The sequence below is a fragment of the Taudactylus pleione genome, unplaced genomic scaffold, assembly GCF_031769625.1.
Source record: "Taudactylus pleione unplaced genomic scaffold, aTauple2 ptg000609l, whole genome shotgun sequence".
Lineage (NCBI taxonomy): Eukaryota > Metazoa > Chordata > Amphibia > Anura > Myobatrachidae > Taudactylus > Taudactylus pleione.
Genome location: NW_028285011.1, coordinates 8290419 through 8310965, shown reverse-complemented (window position 1 = coordinate 8310965; position 20547 = coordinate 8290419). Strand labels below are relative to the sequence as shown.

At 49.3% G+C, this 20547-nt stretch overlaps 1 protein-coding gene across 1 annotated transcript in view; it reads right to left on the bottom strand.

Annotated features, from left to right (window-relative positions):
* The window catches only part of CDC16 (cell division cycle 16), an 82019-nt gene extending 62701 nt beyond the window's left edge, over positions 1 to 19318 (bottom strand). Inside the window, exons 1-2 of the mRNA XM_088454144.1 lie at positions 19007 to 19318; positions 2994 to 3048 (exon numbers count right to left, since the gene is read on the bottom strand). Coding sequence (XP_088310270.1) covers positions 2994 to 3048; positions 19007 to 19297 — 346 coding nt within the window. The 5' untranslated portion in view covers positions 19298 to 19318. The remainder of the gene's footprint in view (positions 1 to 2993; positions 3049 to 19006) is intronic.
* Between the last annotated feature and the right edge of the window lie 1229 nt (positions 19319 to 20547).

The window sequence follows — 20547 nt, the reverse complement described above, 5'->3', positions numbered from 1 at the left end:
TGCATCTTATGAGCATCCTAGATGATGCGTTCATGTGATGAGACCAATTTATCTGAGATCCTCTATCAGATTATAAAATTCTCAGATGATCTGACAGATAATTGTAAAGTGTGTACCCAGCTTTACTCCTGGGACTGAAGTTGAGCAAATTCATAGTATACGCACACGTGGACTTTTTTATCTTCTAAGGACAAATGTTTAAGACCCAGAACTATATAATCAGCAATGCTTCAATTGCTGCTATACTGTACAAATATGCACAACTTTGCATTATATCTAAATGTGTAAAAGGTAGGGGGAGCTGAAGCAACCAATGGAAAAACTGATTTCATTTCTGTGTGGTCTCTTTGTATTTACAAAGCATGACTATCAAATACCAAAGGCTGTTTCCAAAATTTCATATATAAACAGGAAAGAGGAACCTGGGATTTGGAAGTACACCGAACAGTGGGCCTGATTCAGAGCCGGACCCTATTTGCGCTCGCTCGTTCAGAAAAAGGGGCCGGCTATTTAAATTGAGCGCTCGCTCTTTGCGGTCTGTTGACGCCTCTATGTCTGAGCGAGCGAATGAAACATGCGCTCGCTATTTTGTAGAGACGCCCCCTGGCCGTTCGCATCCTACGTCATCTCCGCTATTTATTTGATTAATCGAGTACATCGAAAGGCATCTGAACTGCTCGCAGTGCTTGTGGTAGGTTTATCCTACCGCAATCATGCGAACAGTTCAGGCTAAGAGACAACCAAGTGACGTGGTCGATGACGCTGTTTTGTTAACTATGCACACCCTTAAAACGCCCGTTTTGACCGTTTGGCACACCTGCGTTCGGATCACCACTCCCCGTTTTCAAGCACCTTCCCCTGTTACCACCCACAAACGCTTCATCCTGTCACTCAAATTAGCAGGCACTCGCTATTTTGCGAGCACTCGATTTCCGACCGCAATGACTGGTTGGCGCATGCGCATTACGACCCATATGCATGCGCAGATGTGCGAACATCGCTCGGAGCGAACGAGCGGCTCTGAATCAGGCCCAGTGTTGTGAGATTTTCCCTTTAAACCATGACATTTTAATTGCAGACTACCCAGTGGCGTCACAAGGGGGGTGCGGGCACCTTTAGTAACCTAGCGGTTCTCACCATTGAAGTCAATGGTGGGAACCGTTCATTGGCTGTGAGAGGCGGAGGGCTCACTCCTCAGCACCGGGATTTCTATAGAGAAATGCTGCAGCTGAGTGGTCATACAGAAAGTACCGTCCTTAGAAAATGGTACTAAGTTCGTGGGTCGGGACTTTTAGTTTGTTATTTTTGAAGAAGATGGTAGATGCCTACATGGAGAAGAGGACCTGTCCAGGGATTGAAGGTGAGTATGTGTGTAATAAAAGTTTATTTTCACGGTGTGTGTCTTGTGTTTATTTTAACATTACTTTTGCAGGTGAACTAGAGGTACCAGCACGCCCATAATGCCTCACATGCTGGTACTTGTGGTTCTCCAAGTACCAGCATGTGGGGGAGGCTTGCTGGGACCAGTAGTTCTACTGTTAAAGACAATGTTTTTACATCTATTTCAACACTACACTTTACACTATCAACCCAGCACCAACTGCCCAAGGGTGCCGGAGATAGCCATGGGCCATCAGCCCAAGCCTGGGGTGTTCTGGAGAGGGGGACCCCTTTATTGGGGGGGACCCCACCTTCCCAGGGATCCCCGGCCGAGACTGACTAGTGGTCAGGCGTAATGCTTTGGCTGGGGGGACATGGTGAAAGGGTTCCTCTGGCTGTGGCAATACACCCCAGCTAGAAAGAGTCCGGTGCTGGTTATGAAAAATACAAGGGACCCCTACTCATTTTGTCCCCTGTATTTCCAAAATCAGGACCAGGTCACTGAGCCCAGTGCTGGTTGTGCTAAATGCAAGGGACCCCTATGTCTTTTGTCCACAGTATTTTCACAACCAGGATGCCTCTGAAAAGTCTGGGGCTGGTTGTGCTTTTAGGGTGGGTTAGCACCACATCTTTTTTTCTTTTTTTTTTAGCTTGACAAGCATGTTTTTTTTAACACAGATGCATGCATGGATCATACTGATCTGTGCATGCATCTGTGTCATTAGGGAAATGCCTGTCAAGTGACATACACATCGCTCGGGTCCGAACAACATATCGTTCGTTGTTCAGTAGTGCATACACAGTGCACAATATGCCACGAATTGTTAACGAGATTGACAGATCTTCCTGCATGTAGGAAAGATCTGAAGATACAGTACGATCAACGACCGGAGGGAGAGCGCATCGTGATCAAGTGTACATACTGGACGATATGTCGTTCCAATACGTCGGAATCGGCCAAATCGTTCACGATATCATCTGGTGTGTAGGGGCCGTTAGACTTTATTCTATACTTATATACATTCAACAGAATGAGATTAAAATACTGGCCTGTGGGCTACAGGATAAAAATAATGTTTGTTGAGGATAATTTATTGGGCACAGGCTGGATTTAATACATTACACAGATTGACGATCATAGTGCTCAGGTATAAGAAGGGGAGGGGGATTCTAATCACACTCTTGTGCTGCCAGCATGATAGAGCAGTCCCAACTCTATATAAAACACGGTAGTTTTAATGTATTGTTGAACACTGAGTTGGTTAAAGTTTGTTGTTCAGCACTGGAGGGTCATTTATGCACAATGTTATATGCTAATGCAGAGATTCCCAAACGCGGTCCCCAAGGCTCCCCAACAGTTCAGGTTTTAAAGATATCCATGGTTGAGCACAGGTAACTTAATTAGTACCTCAGTCAAATTGATTTAATCACCTGTGCTCAGCCATGGTTATCTCTAAAACCTGAACTGTTGGGGAGCCTTGAGGACCACGTTTGGGAACCTCTGTGCTAATGGTTGTTATGTATGATGATAGATAGATAGACATTCCTTGTATGCTTTTAACAAGCAGAAATCCACCAATATAAATGAAATTAGTAATAACAAAAGCACTTACCGTGCGACAATGAAGCAACCTTATCTGCCCAAAATAAGGCACTCTGGTACTGTTGCTGCAAGAGACAAAATAATTACATATGTTTACCAATCAAGATACAGAGCAAATACATAGTCTATATGAAGCATATTCTGCATAAAGAATATGAGCCGACACTCTGAAGCTCAGATAGAATAGTGCACAACTCAAATGCTATTTTGTGACATCACATAGTTACTTTTATGCAAATCATACTGGCCTACTCTCCCGGAAGTTGCGGGAGGCTCGCTGTTTTTCAGGTAGCCCCCTACACCACCAGAAGTGTGGTCGGATCTCCGTCATCCCACCCACTTTGTAGGGAAGTGGGCAAAATGGGGGAGATAAAAATAGAAATTGCCCTTCCGCATGGAGGGGCAAAGCTAAAATAACGCAAAAACGCATAGTTTAGCCCAGCTCCCTCTCAATGGACTGGCGAATCGTGCCATGTTGCCGCAACCGGGCAGGGCCTAATGACATCAGAGTCCGATCCCGCCCCCCCCAAAATAGCAAGTTGCATCTTCTCTCCAGGGTTCTCCCAAAGTGGAGATGAATAAAGTAGGTAAGTATAATGCAAGTACACCCATTTGTGCAAAAATTAGTGTCATGGTAGACTAACCTTGATAACTCCTTTTCTTCGAGGTCCATAGGGTCCACAGGGATACCATGGGGAAAATGTGGTTGGAGAGATCCAGGCACCAAACAGTTAAAGCTTTCAGCTCCCAGGATGCCTCTGGTCCTCCTCCATATATACCCCACCCCTAGCCACAGGCCTTCAGTTTTGTTAACAAGCCCAAGCCAGGAGAAGGAAAGAGGAGAAGGAAGAGCTAAACACTTACAAAAAAAATGAGGGAATCTGTGACCGAAAGAAAAATTACCCAATGCAGCCAGGTGCGTCAGGGTGGGTGCCCTGTGGACCCTATGGACAGAAGAAAAGGTGTTATCAAGGTAAGTCTACCATTACTCTGATTTTTGCACAAAGGGGTCCATAGGGATCCACAGGGATCCCATGAGGATGTCCTAAAGCAGTTCCCCTAAGGTGGGGGATGCTCCTGAGCACTCATCGCCCAAAGGAAGCATCCTGAGAGGCAAAAGTATCAAATGAATAGAACCTAAGAAAAGTGTGGACAGAAGACCACATGGCTGCCTTACACAACTGTTCAGCAGAGGCACCACGATTAAATGACGATGACGGCCATACAGACCGAGTAGAATGTGCTGTCACCGTCCCTGGAACAGGGAGATCAGCCTGTGTGTACATCTGAGAGATAGTTATGCGTAGCCATCTCACCAGAGTCTGCTTGTTGGCGGGCCATCTTCATTTGTGAAAACTATATAATACAAAAAGAGCATCTGATTTTCTAACAGAGTTTATGCTCTCCACATAGATACGGAGAGCACGAACTACATACAGGGAGGCTTCACCTACAGAAAGATCTGGAGCCTGGAAAGCTGGAACTACAATTTCTTCATTCAAATGGAAATGGGACACTACTTTAGGAAGGTAACCCACCCTTTTACAAAGAAAGCTCTATCCTGGTGAAAAAAAAATAAAAAATGGGGAGCGACAAGATAGCGCTGCCAAATCAGAGACTCTGCGTGCAGAAGAGATAGAAAGGAGAAAGTGTCTTCGCCTTCAACCATTTTAAGTCTACAGAGTCCAGAGGTTCAAATGGGGGAACTTGTAGCCCCTTAAGAACCAAAGACAAATCCCATGGTGATACCGGTGGAACAAAAGGAGGCTGAACTCGCAGAACTCCTTGAAAAAAAATTCTATCATCTAGTAATGAAGCAATCTTCCTCTGGAACCAGACTGACAGTGCAGAATTATATGAAAAAAAGGAAGGGGAAGGATGGAGATGGGAAGGGCACAGGTTTAGGAGTGTCACCTTATATATAGACTAATATGTGAAAGAGCGTTGCTATAGCCACTATCTAGAGCATCATACCTATCAGGGTGTGTGTTTGGTTGTGGAGGTGCTTCTCAGAGTAAAATATCATTGAAAAGAAAATAAAATTGTGGAAGATCTAGCCATCCACAGATAGACTCTGTAATGAGAGCACACAAATAAGCAATACCTCACCTATTAAAACTTAACCTTTAATGGGTATATAACTTGACACAATAAAAGGATTCACGGACATACAAAACAATTACTGTATAATAGTATACAGATTTGGAAAAGTATAAATAGATTACTTCAGTTATAATATATACATACAAGGCGAAATATTATATAGTTAACAAAATTACATAAATACAAGTATATCATTTAAATATAAATTCACAATGTAAAAAACATAGGTTCCGTAATGTAAGTAAATAAATAATTAGTCCTCTAATGGGACATACGAAGACCACCGTCACTATTATATCTACTAGTATTGGAGGGATAAAGAAAAGTGTGAGCAGGAGTAAGTTGGATGTGTCCAGATCTGCAACTAGGCTCTGCTGTCTTCTCTCATACAATGTAGAGGAGGGGAAATGAGAGATCTGCTAGTGCAAGCATCCCTTGAAAAATGTCAACAGCGAACCACTTCATCAACCCCAATCTCTGCTATTGGTTATTGTGCAATTTGCACTGGATGACCAATGAGAAGATTATAAGATCGGTATGTGGGTCCCTGGGAACAAGATTATAGAAAAACCAGGGGTCTCAAAAGAGGTATGAGAAAAAGTCTGGAATAAAGAATCTGAAGCAAAGGCTCTGCTGCTTCTTCTCATGTAAGTATACAGAGGAGAAGGAGAGATCTCCCATGTACAGTAATCCCATGGAAATAGTATATATATTTAGAAAGTGGTTCGCTACATTGGCCCAAATCTCCACCTATTATCGTCTTGCCAAATGGTATTGGACAGTAAAGGGGAGGGTTACAGGGTCAGTGTGGCACCACCTGAGGGAAAGAGGGGGGGTATAGAGACAACAAGTATAGTATGGTTCACTCACATGGGGATGTACATGAGGAATTAATCAGGTATTGCAAAATATCACTCACACCCTCTATTAGAGGAAGTGTCTGCAGTTATACACGTGTACATAATATCCTGTAAGTGAAATATCATTTACATACTATAAAAACCACAAACATTGATTGTATGTTTCAAGATTTATCATGTACATAGAGTATGATTGGTTGTTGACAAAAAAGGAAGCTGAGAAAGGGGGTCACGCGTCACTGTAGGGGAAAGTCTTGTGTGCAGAAACCTGCAATCTCAAAGTGGCCAGACGGAGACCGCGGTCTAAACCTGCCTGGAGAAAAGTCAATACCCTGAAAATCCTAAACACCTTAGGATCATACTTTCTGTGGGAACACCATTGACCAAGAGAATGCCAAACTCTGTATTAGATGCTGGCAAAGGCAGGCTTTCGTGCCCTAAGCATCGTCTGAATGACAGAACTGGAAAAACCTTTTGCTCTTAAGATGGACATCGCCTGAATTACAGAACTAGAAAAACCTTTTGCTCAAAGCCAAACGAGGTAAGTCCGGATGCCGGCAGAGACTCTGCGTTAGCAGATCCTGTCATAGAGGAAGAAGATACGGACTGTCTATGGATAGATTCTGTATGTCTGTGAACCAATGACATCTGGGCCAAGCCAAAGCCACCAGTATTACTGTTCCACCTTCCTGCTTGAATTTCCTGAGCACTCTTTGAAGGAGGAAAATCGGAGAAAAGAGAAAAAACCAGCTTGAAGTCCCATCTTACTGCCAGTGCGTCCACACAGGCTGCTGATAGGTCTCTAGACCTGGATGATGATCTATTTCTGGTAGACCCCATTTGTTTACCAGGAGCTGAAACACTCCCGGATGGAGAGACCACTCTCCGGCGTGTATGTCCTGGTGACTTAGTAAGTCTGTTTCCCAATTGAGGACTCCCGGTATGAATATTGCCGAGATGGCTGGAAGATGCGTATCTGATTTATCTGATGATGCATCTCAATCCGTATGCTGGGCAGACTGATAAAAAGATAACTTGCGTTTAGGTACCTTAGTAACTACCGGTCTGCTTGCAACCGCTGACTAAGCCATACTCTGACTTGAGTGGGCATAAGCATCCACCCAGGAAGGATGTATAAACATAGCATGCTGTGGGTACCACATACATGGAGGCATTATGGGAGTAGCCATACGATCCACACACTGCTTCGTAACCTGAGACAAGGAGGACACCCAAGATGGCTCTTGTTCAGGGACTGGTATACTGGACTGGTGAGGTGGCTCTTTATAACAGACAACACACAACAATGTAAAATATTGTATCCTTAATCAAGTCCTGAGAGGTCAAGCCCGCTAATCTGGATTAATTGAAATCAGCACAGGGGCTCTTGATTGCCTTTTCCTTATTGACATATCCATTTCAAAGGTAACAATGCAATGTAATGTGACAACCTTCACAAATAACAATGAAATGTGAAGTATTAAGGTGCCCACACACATACCGACTTTTCATCCAATTTGGCCGATTTCGACGAATCGTGACGACAGATCATGTAAAAAATGGCCAAATCGTGAGTTTCTACACTTGATCACGATGCCGATGCGCGTCCCCGCTCGTCGTGCATCGCATCTTCAGATCTGCCGTGCTGTAGGGCAGATTAGCCAATCTGGGATACAATGCACTGGCTGCACGATAGATCTTAAATCAGATTGGACATTTTTAACTCCAAATCGTGACCACAACTGCCTGGGGAGAGTTCAGGGGAAATCGTGTACATTGGCTGATTGGGAGCAAGTCGGTATGTGTGTGGGCACCTTAAGAAAACCCCTGCATACCTGCAACAGAGGGATGAGGAGAAAAACAGTGATAGCTGTAACTGACAGTCAGAAATAAAAGGCAGTATAAACACAGCAGCTAGCAAACAGTCACATACAATGGAATCGGTATGATTTAACACAGGACGCATGGCCGGCGGTTCAAACACTGACAACGTGAGGTCGACAGGGCTGAAAATATTGATCGTCCTAAGGTAAGTATTGACTAACCTAACTCCCCCCCCTAACCCTCCCTTAGGGATGCCTAACCCTAACTTCTCCCCCAGTGCCTAACCCTAATCCCCCTTCTAAGTGCCTAAACCTAACCCCCCCCTTCTCCGCTGCCTAAACATACGTCTCCCGCGGGGGGTGCCTAACCCTAACCCCCCCTTCCCCTAGCCTAACCCTAACCTCCCGGGGGGGTGCCTAACTCTAAGTCCCCCCGGCAGCCCTAAACCTAACCCTCCCCCATGCTACTACCCGCGCCCGGCGTACCTTCGATCGGGATACCGGGCGTCGGGCTCCCGGCGTAGGTGTAATGATAGGCGTCGGCATCTCGACGCCTGTCTTTAGACACGTGCCGGGATTAGACAGTCGGGAGGCCAGCGATCGGGATTAGGTCCGTCGGCTTCCCGACTGCATACCTATACAATGCATACGCAATTTAGTTGCAATGGGCTCTGAATCAACTACTCAAAACATAATGCTTGGTAGGATATAGAGCACTATATACCTGACCCATGGGAAAGGTACAAGCAAAAAACAAAACTGCATCCGCACAGACTAATATTTTCTAATTGTAAGTATGATCCTTCCCTCTCAACCAGTAATAATTGTCTCTAGTTTATTGTGGAGGGGGTGCACCCAAGAACCGAATTGACTAAGAAGACATGGGAAAGGTATACAGGGAGACTGACCCAAAACCTCCTGAGACCAACAGCTACAGCAGTGCACCGATAGTGGACTGTGAGCTTCTCATATACATGAAACGGGTAGGAGGAGCGACCCAGACATGCGAAAACCTTTGATGGGACCGCATCTGGGTTGGGGGAGGAGCTGCCGGGGGAACGCCTACCTCCCCATAGCTGCGTCAACCGGCCGGGTACGCTGGCCTTGTGGCAGCAGAAGAGTCTGCTGCCGATCCCGGTGGTCTAGTGAGGACGCGGAAGCTCCTGGTCCTGACTGCAGCAGCTTCCAGTACATCTCCTACGTCAGAAGCAAGGAGTGCCACACGCGATTGCCCATAAGCGAGGAATCGCCTTACTTGACATCTCCGTACGTCCGGTTGCAGTCTGGGTCCCAGCATCGCTGCTAGCATGCTCAATGAGACCTGCCGGAATCACCAGCACTATTACTGGTGTTGCGGCCCAGCGGAGGTAGAAGGAATCGCATTATATGAGTCTTAATTCAGATGCTCAGTACTGCCAACCCAAAAACATAGAAAATAAAACATAAAAATAAAAGCTTAGGACTGCCCTGAGCAGTCCCGTTACAAAAGTGTGTCTGAATCCTGCCGCACTAAACGAACATCTGAAGGTCTGTGGCTAGGGGTGGCGTATATATAGAGGAGGACCCGAGGCATCCTGGGAGCTTTGCAAACTAGCTGGATCATTACAAAAGTACAATGTCAGGGTACACTTAATACTGATGCTGGCATTCCATGTACTACTGTGAGCGACTAAGTCGCTAATCTGAGAAAAAAAGGCAGAGTACCAATACGAGCGACCCAGGCAATGCCTTGCGCCGGCCAGCACTTTCACTGCACACATCAGCTGATCGGGTCACACATAGAGGAGATCACCGATGCAGGGAAGTTTTATTTTATTTCACTTCTACACCAGAGAGAAGCAGGGGGAAGGAAGAGGAGGCAGGGAGCCAAGCTGCAGCGGGAAGGAGGGGTGGGTGCATGAAGGGGGGGGGGCGGGTACAAATTACCCAGGCCCAGGCTTGCTGGAGGGGCCCGTGTCCGGCACCGCTCCTCCTCCCTCTTACGTCACAGCAGCCCAGCACACGCTGCCATGTCCTGGGCTGCACTGGGAGACTGCTTGCGGCTGCTAAAGCAGCAGCCACAGCAGTCTCCCATGCCTATGGGGGGAGCGATCATGCTGAAGATCCCAGCGCCGACATATTGGGCGGTCCGTACACACTGGGCAACCTGGTGCCCGACTGCCCCTTATGTCGCGCCCCCCCCACATAGCGCTGCATGGGATCGTCAGCCTATCGCCTGATCTTGCATGCAGCACATAAGATGAGGAAATGAAACTGACGACCCCACGGGAGTGCGCACTACACGATGTAGTGCATCCACACTACAGATATTTAACGATTTATTGTTCTGATGTGTTGCAATCGGCCAAATTGTTAAAGATATTGTGTAGTGTGTGGGGGCCTTTAAGATTATGTTTTAAAAGGCACTGTACTAAAGAGTTAGTGGCCTATCTATTAATAATTGCAGCACTTCAGCGTTGATTAACAATCTGGATATTTTAATGAAAATATATTCACTATGTACTAAACTGAACCTGCAAGGACAGCTTTAGCGATAAGCACTACCCCTTTGAGTTACTTCCCTGGTATATTGGAGGAGTCTCTCAAATTTGAAAGACTCCTCCTGGGGAATCTGACACTGTGTACACACAAAAATGTCATTTGCAGGAACCGGACGGAGCCTGCAGTAGAGGGATCGCAAGCTCTTGTAAACTGTGGCCAAACGACACATAGGGGTCAAATCATAGTCCCCATTGATGATAATGGGGACTGTGATCTGCAGTGCTAATTATCCTTCTGCCGGAGATTTCTGTGAAATTTCCTGCATTATGCTCTTCTTATTATTATTATTACATAACTATCTATTGCCCTTGGCTTCACCCATGATGAAAACAAGAGATATGGTAAGAACTTACCTTTGTTATCTCTGTTTCTACGAAGTCCATAGGGTCCACAGGGTTGACCTTGGGGGTATAGCTGGATCTGGATCCATGGGCACCACGCAGTTAAAGCTTTAGCTGCTCCCAGGATGCACTTGGGTCCGTCCTCCTCTATACCCCGCCCCCGGCCACAGCACCTCAGTTGGTAAGCAGCCAAGGCCGGAGGAGGAGACTAAACAGAGAGAAGGAAGACTGGAACACACAAGAAACCATACTCACAGAAATGGGAGACGGAAAACCGGTGACCAGCCACACAGCCCATTTGAAGCCAGGTGCGTCAGGGCGGGCGCCCTGTGGACCCTATGGACTTCGTAGAAACAGAGATAACAAAGGTAAGTTCTTACCATATCTCTTGTTTTCTACTTCAGGGTCCATAGGGGGTCCACAGGGTTGACCTTGGGGATGTCCCAAAGCAGTACAACTAAGGGCGGGGACGCTCCTGTGCTGAAAGGAGTACCCGGCGCCCAAAGGATGCATCCTGAGAGGCAAAGGTGTCAAACGCATAGAACCTCAAAAACGTTTGAATTGAAGACCAAGTGGCCGCCTTACACAGCTGAACAGCAGAAGCGCCACGTCTAGCAGCCCAAGAGGGACCCACAGAACGAGTGGAATGAGCCTTAACAGAGGCTGGCACAGGTAAGCCCTCCTGTGCATAAGCCTCACAAATAACGGAACGAAGCCAACGGGCTAACGTTTGTTTGTTGGCAGGCCAACCCCTCTTGTGAAAACCAAAGAGGATAAACAAGGAATCAGACTTCCTAACCGAAGCCGTCCGGTCTACATAAATTCTAAGCACCCGGACCACATCTAAGGAAGTCTCACCAGCTGAAAGATCAGGGGACTGAAAAGCTGGCACAACAAGTTCCTGATTAATATGGAACTTCGAGACCACTTTGGGCAAAAACTCAGGACGAGTGCGGAGCACCGCTCTGTCCTGGTGAAAAATCAGGAAAGGAGGGCGACAGGAAAGCGCCCCCAATTCAGACACCCTCCTGGCCGAAGCAATTGCCAGGAGAAAAACCGTCTTAAATGTCAGCCACTTGAGCTCCACCGCCTCAAGAGGCTCAAACGGAGGACCCTGCAGGACCCGTAGCACCACCGCCAAGTCCCAAGGAGCCACAGGAGGCACAAAGGGAGGCTGGATCCTGAGAACACCCTGGAAAAAGGTGTGAACGTCTGGTAGTATTGCAATCCGCCGTTGAAACCACACGGACAAGGCGGACACATGAACCTTCAGAGATGCAAGGCGTAAGCCGAGATCCAATCCTGACTGAAGAAATTCCAAGATCCTAGAAACTCGGAACACCTGAGGATCATAATGTCTGGACTCACACCACTGAAAGTAAGTGTGCCACACTCTGTGATAAATCCGTGCTGAAGCAGGCTTGCGTGCCCTGAGCATGGTACCAATAACCGAACTGGAGAAGCCCCGAGACCTCAAGACGGCTGTCTCAAGAGCCACGCCGTCAAAGACAGCCGACCCAGATCCGGGTAAAGGCAGGGCCCCTGAGACAACAGGTCCCGACACTGAGGAAGAAGGTACGGAGCGTCGATGGAGAGGCTCCTGAGATCGGAGTACCAAGGACGTCTGGGCCACGCCGGAGCTACCAGCACGAGCATGCCGCCGTCCTGCTTGAATTTCCGCAGAACCCGAGTAAGCAGGGATATCGGAGGAAACAGATACGCCAGGTGAAACGTCCATTTCACCGACAGCGTGTCCACCAGACTTGCACCTGCGTCTCTTGTCCTTGACCCGTAAACGGGCAACTTGTGATTGTGACGGGAGGCCATCAAGTCCAGCTCCGGCAGTCCCCACCTGTCCACAAGTAGCTGAAACACCTCTGGGTGAAGCGACCATTCCCCGGGATGCACGTCGTGACGGCTGAGGAAGTCCGCCTCCCAATTGAGGACTCCGGGGATGAAGACCGCCGAGATCGCTGGAATGTGACCCTCCGCCCAAGTCAGGATACGAGACACCTCCGACATCGCTGCCTGACTGCGAGTTCCGCCTTGGTGATTGATATACGCCACCGTGGTGGCGTTGTCGGACTGCACCTGTACCGCCCTTCCGTGAAGAGCGGGGCCGGACGACTGCAGGGCCCTGTATACTGCCCGCAGTTCCAGGATGTTGATGGGGAGAAGTGCTTCTTCCGCTGACCAACGACCCTGAAGCGACAAAGAGCCGGTCACTGCCCCCCAACCCCGGAGACTGGCATCCGTCGTGAGCAGGACCCAGTCCGGGATCCAAAATGGGCGCCCCTCGACCAGATGAGCTGTCTGAAGCCACCAAGCCAAAGATAGCCGAACGTCCGGAGACAACACCAGCACCTGAGAGCGGATCCGGTGAGGTAACCCGTTCCATTCTGATAGAATCAGCCCCTGCAGGGGCCGGGAATGGAACTGGGCAAATTCCACCATGTCGAATGTCGACACCATGGACCCCAGAACTCTCATAGCCGAATGGACCGACAGGCGGCAACGGCTCAGGCAACTGCGTATCCGCAGCTGTAGGGAGGCGACCTTCTCCGGAGTCAGGAAGATCCTTTGCTGACGCGAATCCAGCAGGGCTCCCAAATGAACCATCCGCTGTGATGGAATCAGGGAGGACTTTTTCCAATTTATCAACCACCCGTGTGCTTGCAGGCAAGCGATCGTCAGGTGGAGATGTTGAAGCAGTACCTCCGGGGAGCTCGCCAGCAACAGGAGGTCGTCCAGGTACGGCAGCAGCCGTACATTCTGGTTCCGAAGATGTGCGGCCATGACCGCCATAATCTTCGTGAACACCCTCGGTGCCGTGGAGAGACCAAAGGGTAGCGCCCGGAACGGATAGTGGTGCTGAAGGATAGCGAACCTCAGATACCGCTGGTGTGAAGATGCTATCGGAACATGGAGGTAGGCGTCCTGGATGTCCAGGGACACCATGTAATCCCCCGGTTCCATCGCCAGAATGATGGAACGTAACGTTTCCATCCTGAACTTGGGAACTCTGAGGAATTTGTTCAGAGACTTCAAGTTGAGGATAGGGCGATGAGAACCATTGGGTTTCTGCACCAGAAACAGAGACGAATAATACCCCGCCCCTCGTTGTGATAGAGGAACGGGAACAATGACCCCTGCTTTCAGCAAGGACTCTATAGCCTCCTGAACCTGTAACGCCTTGGTCTTGTCCTGAGAAGGACTTGTGCAGAAAAACTGGTGGGGTGGTCTGTGCCGAAAAGACAGGGCGTACCCCTGGGAGACCACTTCTCGAACCCAGGCATCCGTGGTGGTATTGTGCCAGCACTGGGCAAATAGAAGAAGTCGGCCTCCCACTCTGAGGTCCCCCAGAGGGAGGCCCGTCCCATCAGGCCGCAGGTTTATCTTCCAGCTTGGAAGAAGGGCGCCGAGCACTCCAGGCTTGCTTCTTGGGTTTAGAGGCCGTCTTACTCACAGACTGTCTCGGGAAGGACTGACCTTTCGCCTTACCCTGAACCCGAAAGGAACGAAAAGCCGAACTCCGAACCTTAGCAGGCAGTGCCGCCGAAGGGAGGAAGGCCGACTTGGATTTAGCCAGGGTGTCCACTATTTTGTCCAAGTCCGGACCAAATAGTAATTCCCCATTGAAAGGTAAGGCCTCCAGACCTTTCTTTGAATCAGAGTCCGCTCTCCAGGACCGCAACCATAAGGATCGGCGGGCAGACACCGCTGCAGCCGATACCCGCGAGGTCAGCAGACTAGCATCTAAAGAAGCTTCTCCAATGTAAGAAGCAGCGTCCCTCATTTGTCCCAACAACGCCCGCTGGACATCCGGAGCGTCGTCCGGGAAGGTATCTTCCAATGCATTGGCCCACCCCTCAATGGCCTTGGCCACCCAGGAGATGGCCATGGACGGTCGGGCCACCGCCCCGGAGAGGGAGTAAATAGACTTTAAGCAAGTCTCAACTTTCCTGTCCGTGGGATCCTTCAGCGAGGATATCGACGGTAATGGTAAGGTGGCGCCCCGAGTTAAACGGGTGACATGGGAATCCACCGCCGGTGGAGTTTCCCATTTTTTACAATGTGCCTCAGGGAAGGGGTAATTAGAAGCCAACCGCTTCTGAGGAAGGAATCTCTTACTGGGCGCCTGCCAAGCTACCGCCATATGATCCGTCAACTGATCCGACAGGGGAAACACCGCCGAAGCCACCTTAGTTTTTTGAAACTAGGAAACTTCGACTTAGGAACCGGTGCCTCATCCTCTATAAGAAGAATAGCTCGCACCGCCCTAACTAGTGCTCGCACATTAATGGACGACTTGGTATCCATTTCCTGGACCGAGGCGTCCGAGTCAGTGTCATCAGGGACCTCCCCATCATCTGAGGAACCCTCTGAGTCCGATACCTGAGCAGCCCGTGTCATGAGTGGGCGTTTTGAAATCCTAGAAGGCATGTCAGTCTGCAACATTGACTGAAAAGCCGAGGAAGCGGCCGCCAAATTTTGCACGGAGTTGGAGAGCACATCCACCCAGGGTGGAGGAGTCACCATAGGGGCCTGAAAAGGTACCACAGGCTGCTGCGGCACAGGGGAAGCCTGTATATACATAGGCAACCCCGCATAGGGACCCACCGACTGAGACCCAGGAGGACTCCGCAATAACTGCGGGACACCCGGGGAATGGGGGATGGTCGGCTGGGGCAACGCCCTAGTAGGGAGAGCAGTCGGGACCGACAGACGGTCCGCAATAGACACCAGCACTTGAGAAAACATCGCCCACGGTGGTTCCTGCGCCAGAGAAGGTCTAGATGGGCCATCCTGTGACAAATCCTCCCTATCTACTCCTGCAGAACAGCGTCCGCAGGAGGCCAACACCGGAGCCACTGAGCGCTCAACCTCCTCGTCTGACATGACAGAATATATTATATATCTGGCACCAGGGTAGAAGTAAAATGCACTCACCGGTGTGCTGAACAACAGCCCACAATATGGCACTGAGTAGCACACAACTGTATGTGACGGACCTCACAAATACGTGATCTATATAAGTGAGGTCAGTAGAAACGCCCCTCCCCCACACACCTGTAGGGCTTGTAGGAGAAGTAAAGGGATAGGTATAAGCTGACAGTAAGTAGAAAATAAGCACAGACAGGCAGCACTAGCAAAAGTCACATACCATGCAGGAAGATATACTCACTGCACCTTTCCACTACAATCAACCTGCCCAGATTCAGTGTCTGGGAGGGCTATAGTGCTGTGTACGCTGTCCTTAATCAGGGGAGAGGTACACAGGGGGACCGGTCCGCGTGCTCCCTGAAGATCTGCGCTGCCACTGTGAGAAAATGGCCGCTGGAGACCTCAGAGGAGGAGTGGCCGAGGAATCTGCAGCTCAGCGACGCCAGACTCCGTGTTGAAAGGCGCGCTGAGCTGAGGGGAGGAGCCGCTGACAGGGAAGGCTTCCTCCCCTGGCTAGCATATTAACCCCAGGGCTTGCCGGCATCCCGCTTGCCATATATCCCTGGTGGTCTAGTGGTCCCACGGGTTATTCCTCCTCAGAGGGGGAGCCCGCCGCCACCGCTAGCGGCCCCCGGTCTGTCCCCTAGGACCGGGGGCAAAGGACTGCATCTGCAGGCAAAACCCGCGAGCCGCCGCTAATCGGCGACTCGCGGCTTACCTTGTCCCCGGCGACTCCGGCAGCAGTCCAGGGAGGGACCCAGAGTCCGGCTAGTACGGACTCTGGCCTCCCGCCGCGATCCCCAGTGCAGTACTGGCGTCGCGGCGCCAGCGGGGAAGGAGAGCGGCAGCGTGGGCGTCTGCATAGACAGCCCGTCGCTGCCACACTAGAGCCTCTGTTTTAAAATAAAAATCTAACAGGCTCTTTTTTTTTTTTTTTTTAAATAAAAATAGAAAGCTTTTGGGGGCTGCTCCTGCAGCCCCCCTGCGCAGGTGACCCGACTCCGGCCGGGCACCAACTCAAACTGAGGTGCTGTGGCCGGGGGCGGGGTATAGAGGAGGACGGACCCAAGTGCATCCTGGGAGCAGCTAAAGCTTTAACTGCGTGGTGCCCATGGATCCAGATCCAGCTATACCCCCAAGGTCAACCCTGTGGACCCTCTATGGACCCTGAAGTAGAAATAACTTCTACCAACATTTTTTGTTATTTGAGGTGTTCTATTGTTATTGTTTTGCATAGTGGCCCACGTGACAAGGAGCGCTATACAGACTGGTGGCAGCAACGCCTTCACCCACCACTCATTAATGTCACTGTGTGCCCTGTGCACAGACTGCTATGTAGCCTATCCTATTCACCCACCACTCACACCAATGTCACTGTGTGGCCTGTGCACGGAATTGGTATGAAATACCGTCGGCCGCATGGCGGTTCAATTCCCGTCAGCGGCAGCCCGACAGAAGCAGAGTGCAACGCAGCGGAAGCACGACAGCGCTGGAAATCCCGATCGTGGATAGGTAAGTATCCACTAACCTAACCCCCCTAACCCTAACTTCCCCCCCAAGTGCCTAACCCTAACCACCCCCTTCCCCGCTGCCTAAACCTAAGTCCCCCGGGGGGGTGCCTAACCCTAAGTCCCCCCCGGGAGCCCTAAACCTAACCCTCCCCCCCCGCGGCTGTCCGCTTGCGGCGCCCGGCGTCGGGGAAATGCGGGCATCTACATCTAGACGCCCGGCATTTCACCCTTGCCGGGATAAGACAGTCGGGAAGCCGGCTGCCGGTATTTAGGCAGTCGGCTTCCCGATTGCCTCCCCTGTGCAGACTGCTATGTAACCTATCCTATTCATCCACCACTCACACCATTGTCACTGTGTGCCCTGTGCACAGACTATGTAGCCTATCCTATTCACCCACCACTCACACCCATGTCACTGTGTGCCCTGTGCACAGACTGCTATGTAGCCTATCCTATTCACCCACCACTCACACCCATGTCACTGTGTGCCCTGTGCAGTCCTATCCTATTCATCCACCACTCACACCCATGTCACTGTGTGCCCTGTGCACAGACTATGTAGCCTATCCTATTCACCCACCACTCACACCCATGTCACTGTGTGCCCTGTGCACAAACTGCTATATAGCCTATGCTATTCCCCCACTACTCACACCCATGTCACTGTGTGCCCTGTGCACAGACTGCTATGTAGCCTGTCCCATTCATCCACCACTCGCACCAATGTCACTGTGTGCCCTGTGCACAGACTGCTATGTAGCCCGTCCTATTCACCCACCACTCGCGCCAATGTCACTGTGTGCCCTGTGCACAGACTGCTATGTAGCCCGTCCTATTCACCCACCACTCGCGCCAATGTCACTGTGTGCCCTGTGCACAGACTGCTATGTAGCCCGTCCTATTCACCCACCACTCGCGCCAATGTCACTGTGTGCCCTGTGCACAGACTGCTATGTAGCCCGTCCTATTCACCCACCACTCGCGCCAATGTCACTGTGTGCCCTGTGCACAGACTGCTATGTAGCCCGTCCTATTCACCCACCACTCGCGCCAATGTCACTGTGTGCCCTGTGCACAGACTGCTATGTAGCCCGTCCTATTCACCCACCACTCGCGCCAATGTCACTGTGTGCCCTGTGCACAGACTGCTATGTAGCCCGTCCTATTCACCCACCACTCGCGCCAATGTCACTGTGTGCCCTGTGCACAGACTGCTATGTAGTCTGTCCTATTCACCCACCACTCGCACCAATGTCACTGTATGCTCTGTACACAGACTGCTATGTAGCCTATCCTATTCACCCACCACTCACACCAATGTCACTGTGTGCCCTGTGCACAGACTGCTATGTAGCCTATCCTATTCAGGTGATATTGGGCTAAAAGCACCTCCCCCACCACCCCTTATTGGCCGCGCACATGGTGCCACACCTCTCTCTTGCATTGATGATGTCAATAAATATTTTATCGCTCAGCTTTAACTTGACGGAATGAGATGTAACAAAGTGCAGGTTATTTCTAGGAGTTTCCACTACAAAGTGATGCAGTTTTCATAAAAATTGGTTCAGTATTTTTTGCTCCAACTTGGAACAGACACAACGTTCTTATAATATTAGTATAGAAGATATTGCACAACAGGTAAAAGATACTTAATATAAACGTATACAACATTACAAATGGTAACAATGTAAATTATTGTGTGGCTGAATACGTGCAGCTCACACAATCCGCAAATAAGTGTTGTACGCAATAGCAGTAATAAGGCAGCACAGATATGACCAGCCAGCTATATAACAGGGCGCCCAGGGACAGCAGCTATGGGGGGCCCAGGAGCTCCCAGTGCTAGGAGAGAGGCTTGCTGCTATGTCACGTGATGAGGCACAACGTCACGTGGTCTCACCTGCTCTATATATTGCCGCACTCTCTTCCTCAGGCGATCCAAGTTCATTTTCGTCTGGTACGAGGAGGCTGCGGCTACAGGGAGGCGCGCCCACAGGCAGGGTGCGCGCCCCCGGCCCCGCTCGGTCAGTATGTACAGCGCCGTGCACCGATACTGGCGGCGCGCCCGGTCTGTGTCCCGGTCCCGACTCCTAATACACCCGTGCAGCGATGACACCAGCGGCGGCAACAGCAACGCTGAGTGTGGAGGATGAGTGTTACACACATCTCCTACCGGGAGGAAACAAAGCATCACACGCAGAAGTTCCGGTGTAACTGCAACATCCTAACATTTCATTTTCTAACAGTGCTGATAACAGTAGTAAGCTGCAAATGTGCAACAATCTAGCTCACATACAAGTAAAGCACTGTGGTGATTGCAATTTAGTTTACAATAAGGACCACAAGAAGAAAAATAATTGTCATGTGTGGTGCATATTAGTCATACATAAAATATAACGTATATATATATATATGTTAAAGTCGATATAGTTGTGTAGAATAAAAGGGAATTTGTGATTAAGAATAACTGCACTTATACCCACTTTCTGTTTATTGTGTTTAAATAAAATATATATATATATATATATATATATAAGTAAAATTTATGTAGTCTCTTTTTCTATTTATTTATTTATTTTTCTTGTTTATTTGATATCATTCCGGGTCGAGGAAATTTTGAATTTCAAGTACAAGTATTCCATTATTCCTATTCCCCCCCCAAAAAAAAGATAGTAAAAATAGAAAAGAGATTTACGGGGATATCATAGGTGTATAATTATACCAATATAATATTGTGTATCTGGAGAGATACCTAAAGGTTATTATCTTCAATTACCACATAAGTCCGTGTGTAGGTATATATAGGTAGATAGAGATAGATTCTATTGAAAACATATGCACATATATTTTATCCAAAATACAGTTATTGATGTATAATTATTTCCAAAGATTTCACAGGTTAACCCTAAAAGTTTTATTATTTAAATATTAGTCTTTAAATGTCCCACATATTTATGGGTAGACTTATATAGGTGTTTGGAGTATATTTTGAGCATGTATACAGAGGGGCGTATCTACCCATTGGCAAGGATGGCACTCGCCAGGGGCGCCGGCCAAAGGGGGGTGCCATCCGGCAGTGCCACCAGCAGCCAATGGGGCTTGAACTAGCCGCGCTAATACCCCGGGTCCCAAGTGTAGGGCAGACCGCAGTGAGAGTGCTCTGCCCTACACAGTTTTACAAACACACAGCTGTCAGCGGCAGCTATCTGTTTGTTATAGCAGCCAGCCAATGAGAGTCAGACAGACTCTCATTGACTGCTGCGTCGTCCACGGAGGGATTCGGCTGGAGCTCACTCATGAGCTCCGTCTTCCGTCTCCTTCCGCAGCAGGTAATGGGAGAGACGTCATGACGAATCTCCCATCCTATAGTGCAGAGCGAGAGCGGGCCCGGAGGAGTGGACAGCTGCGGTAATCGGCAAAATCGGGGATCAAGTAAGTTGC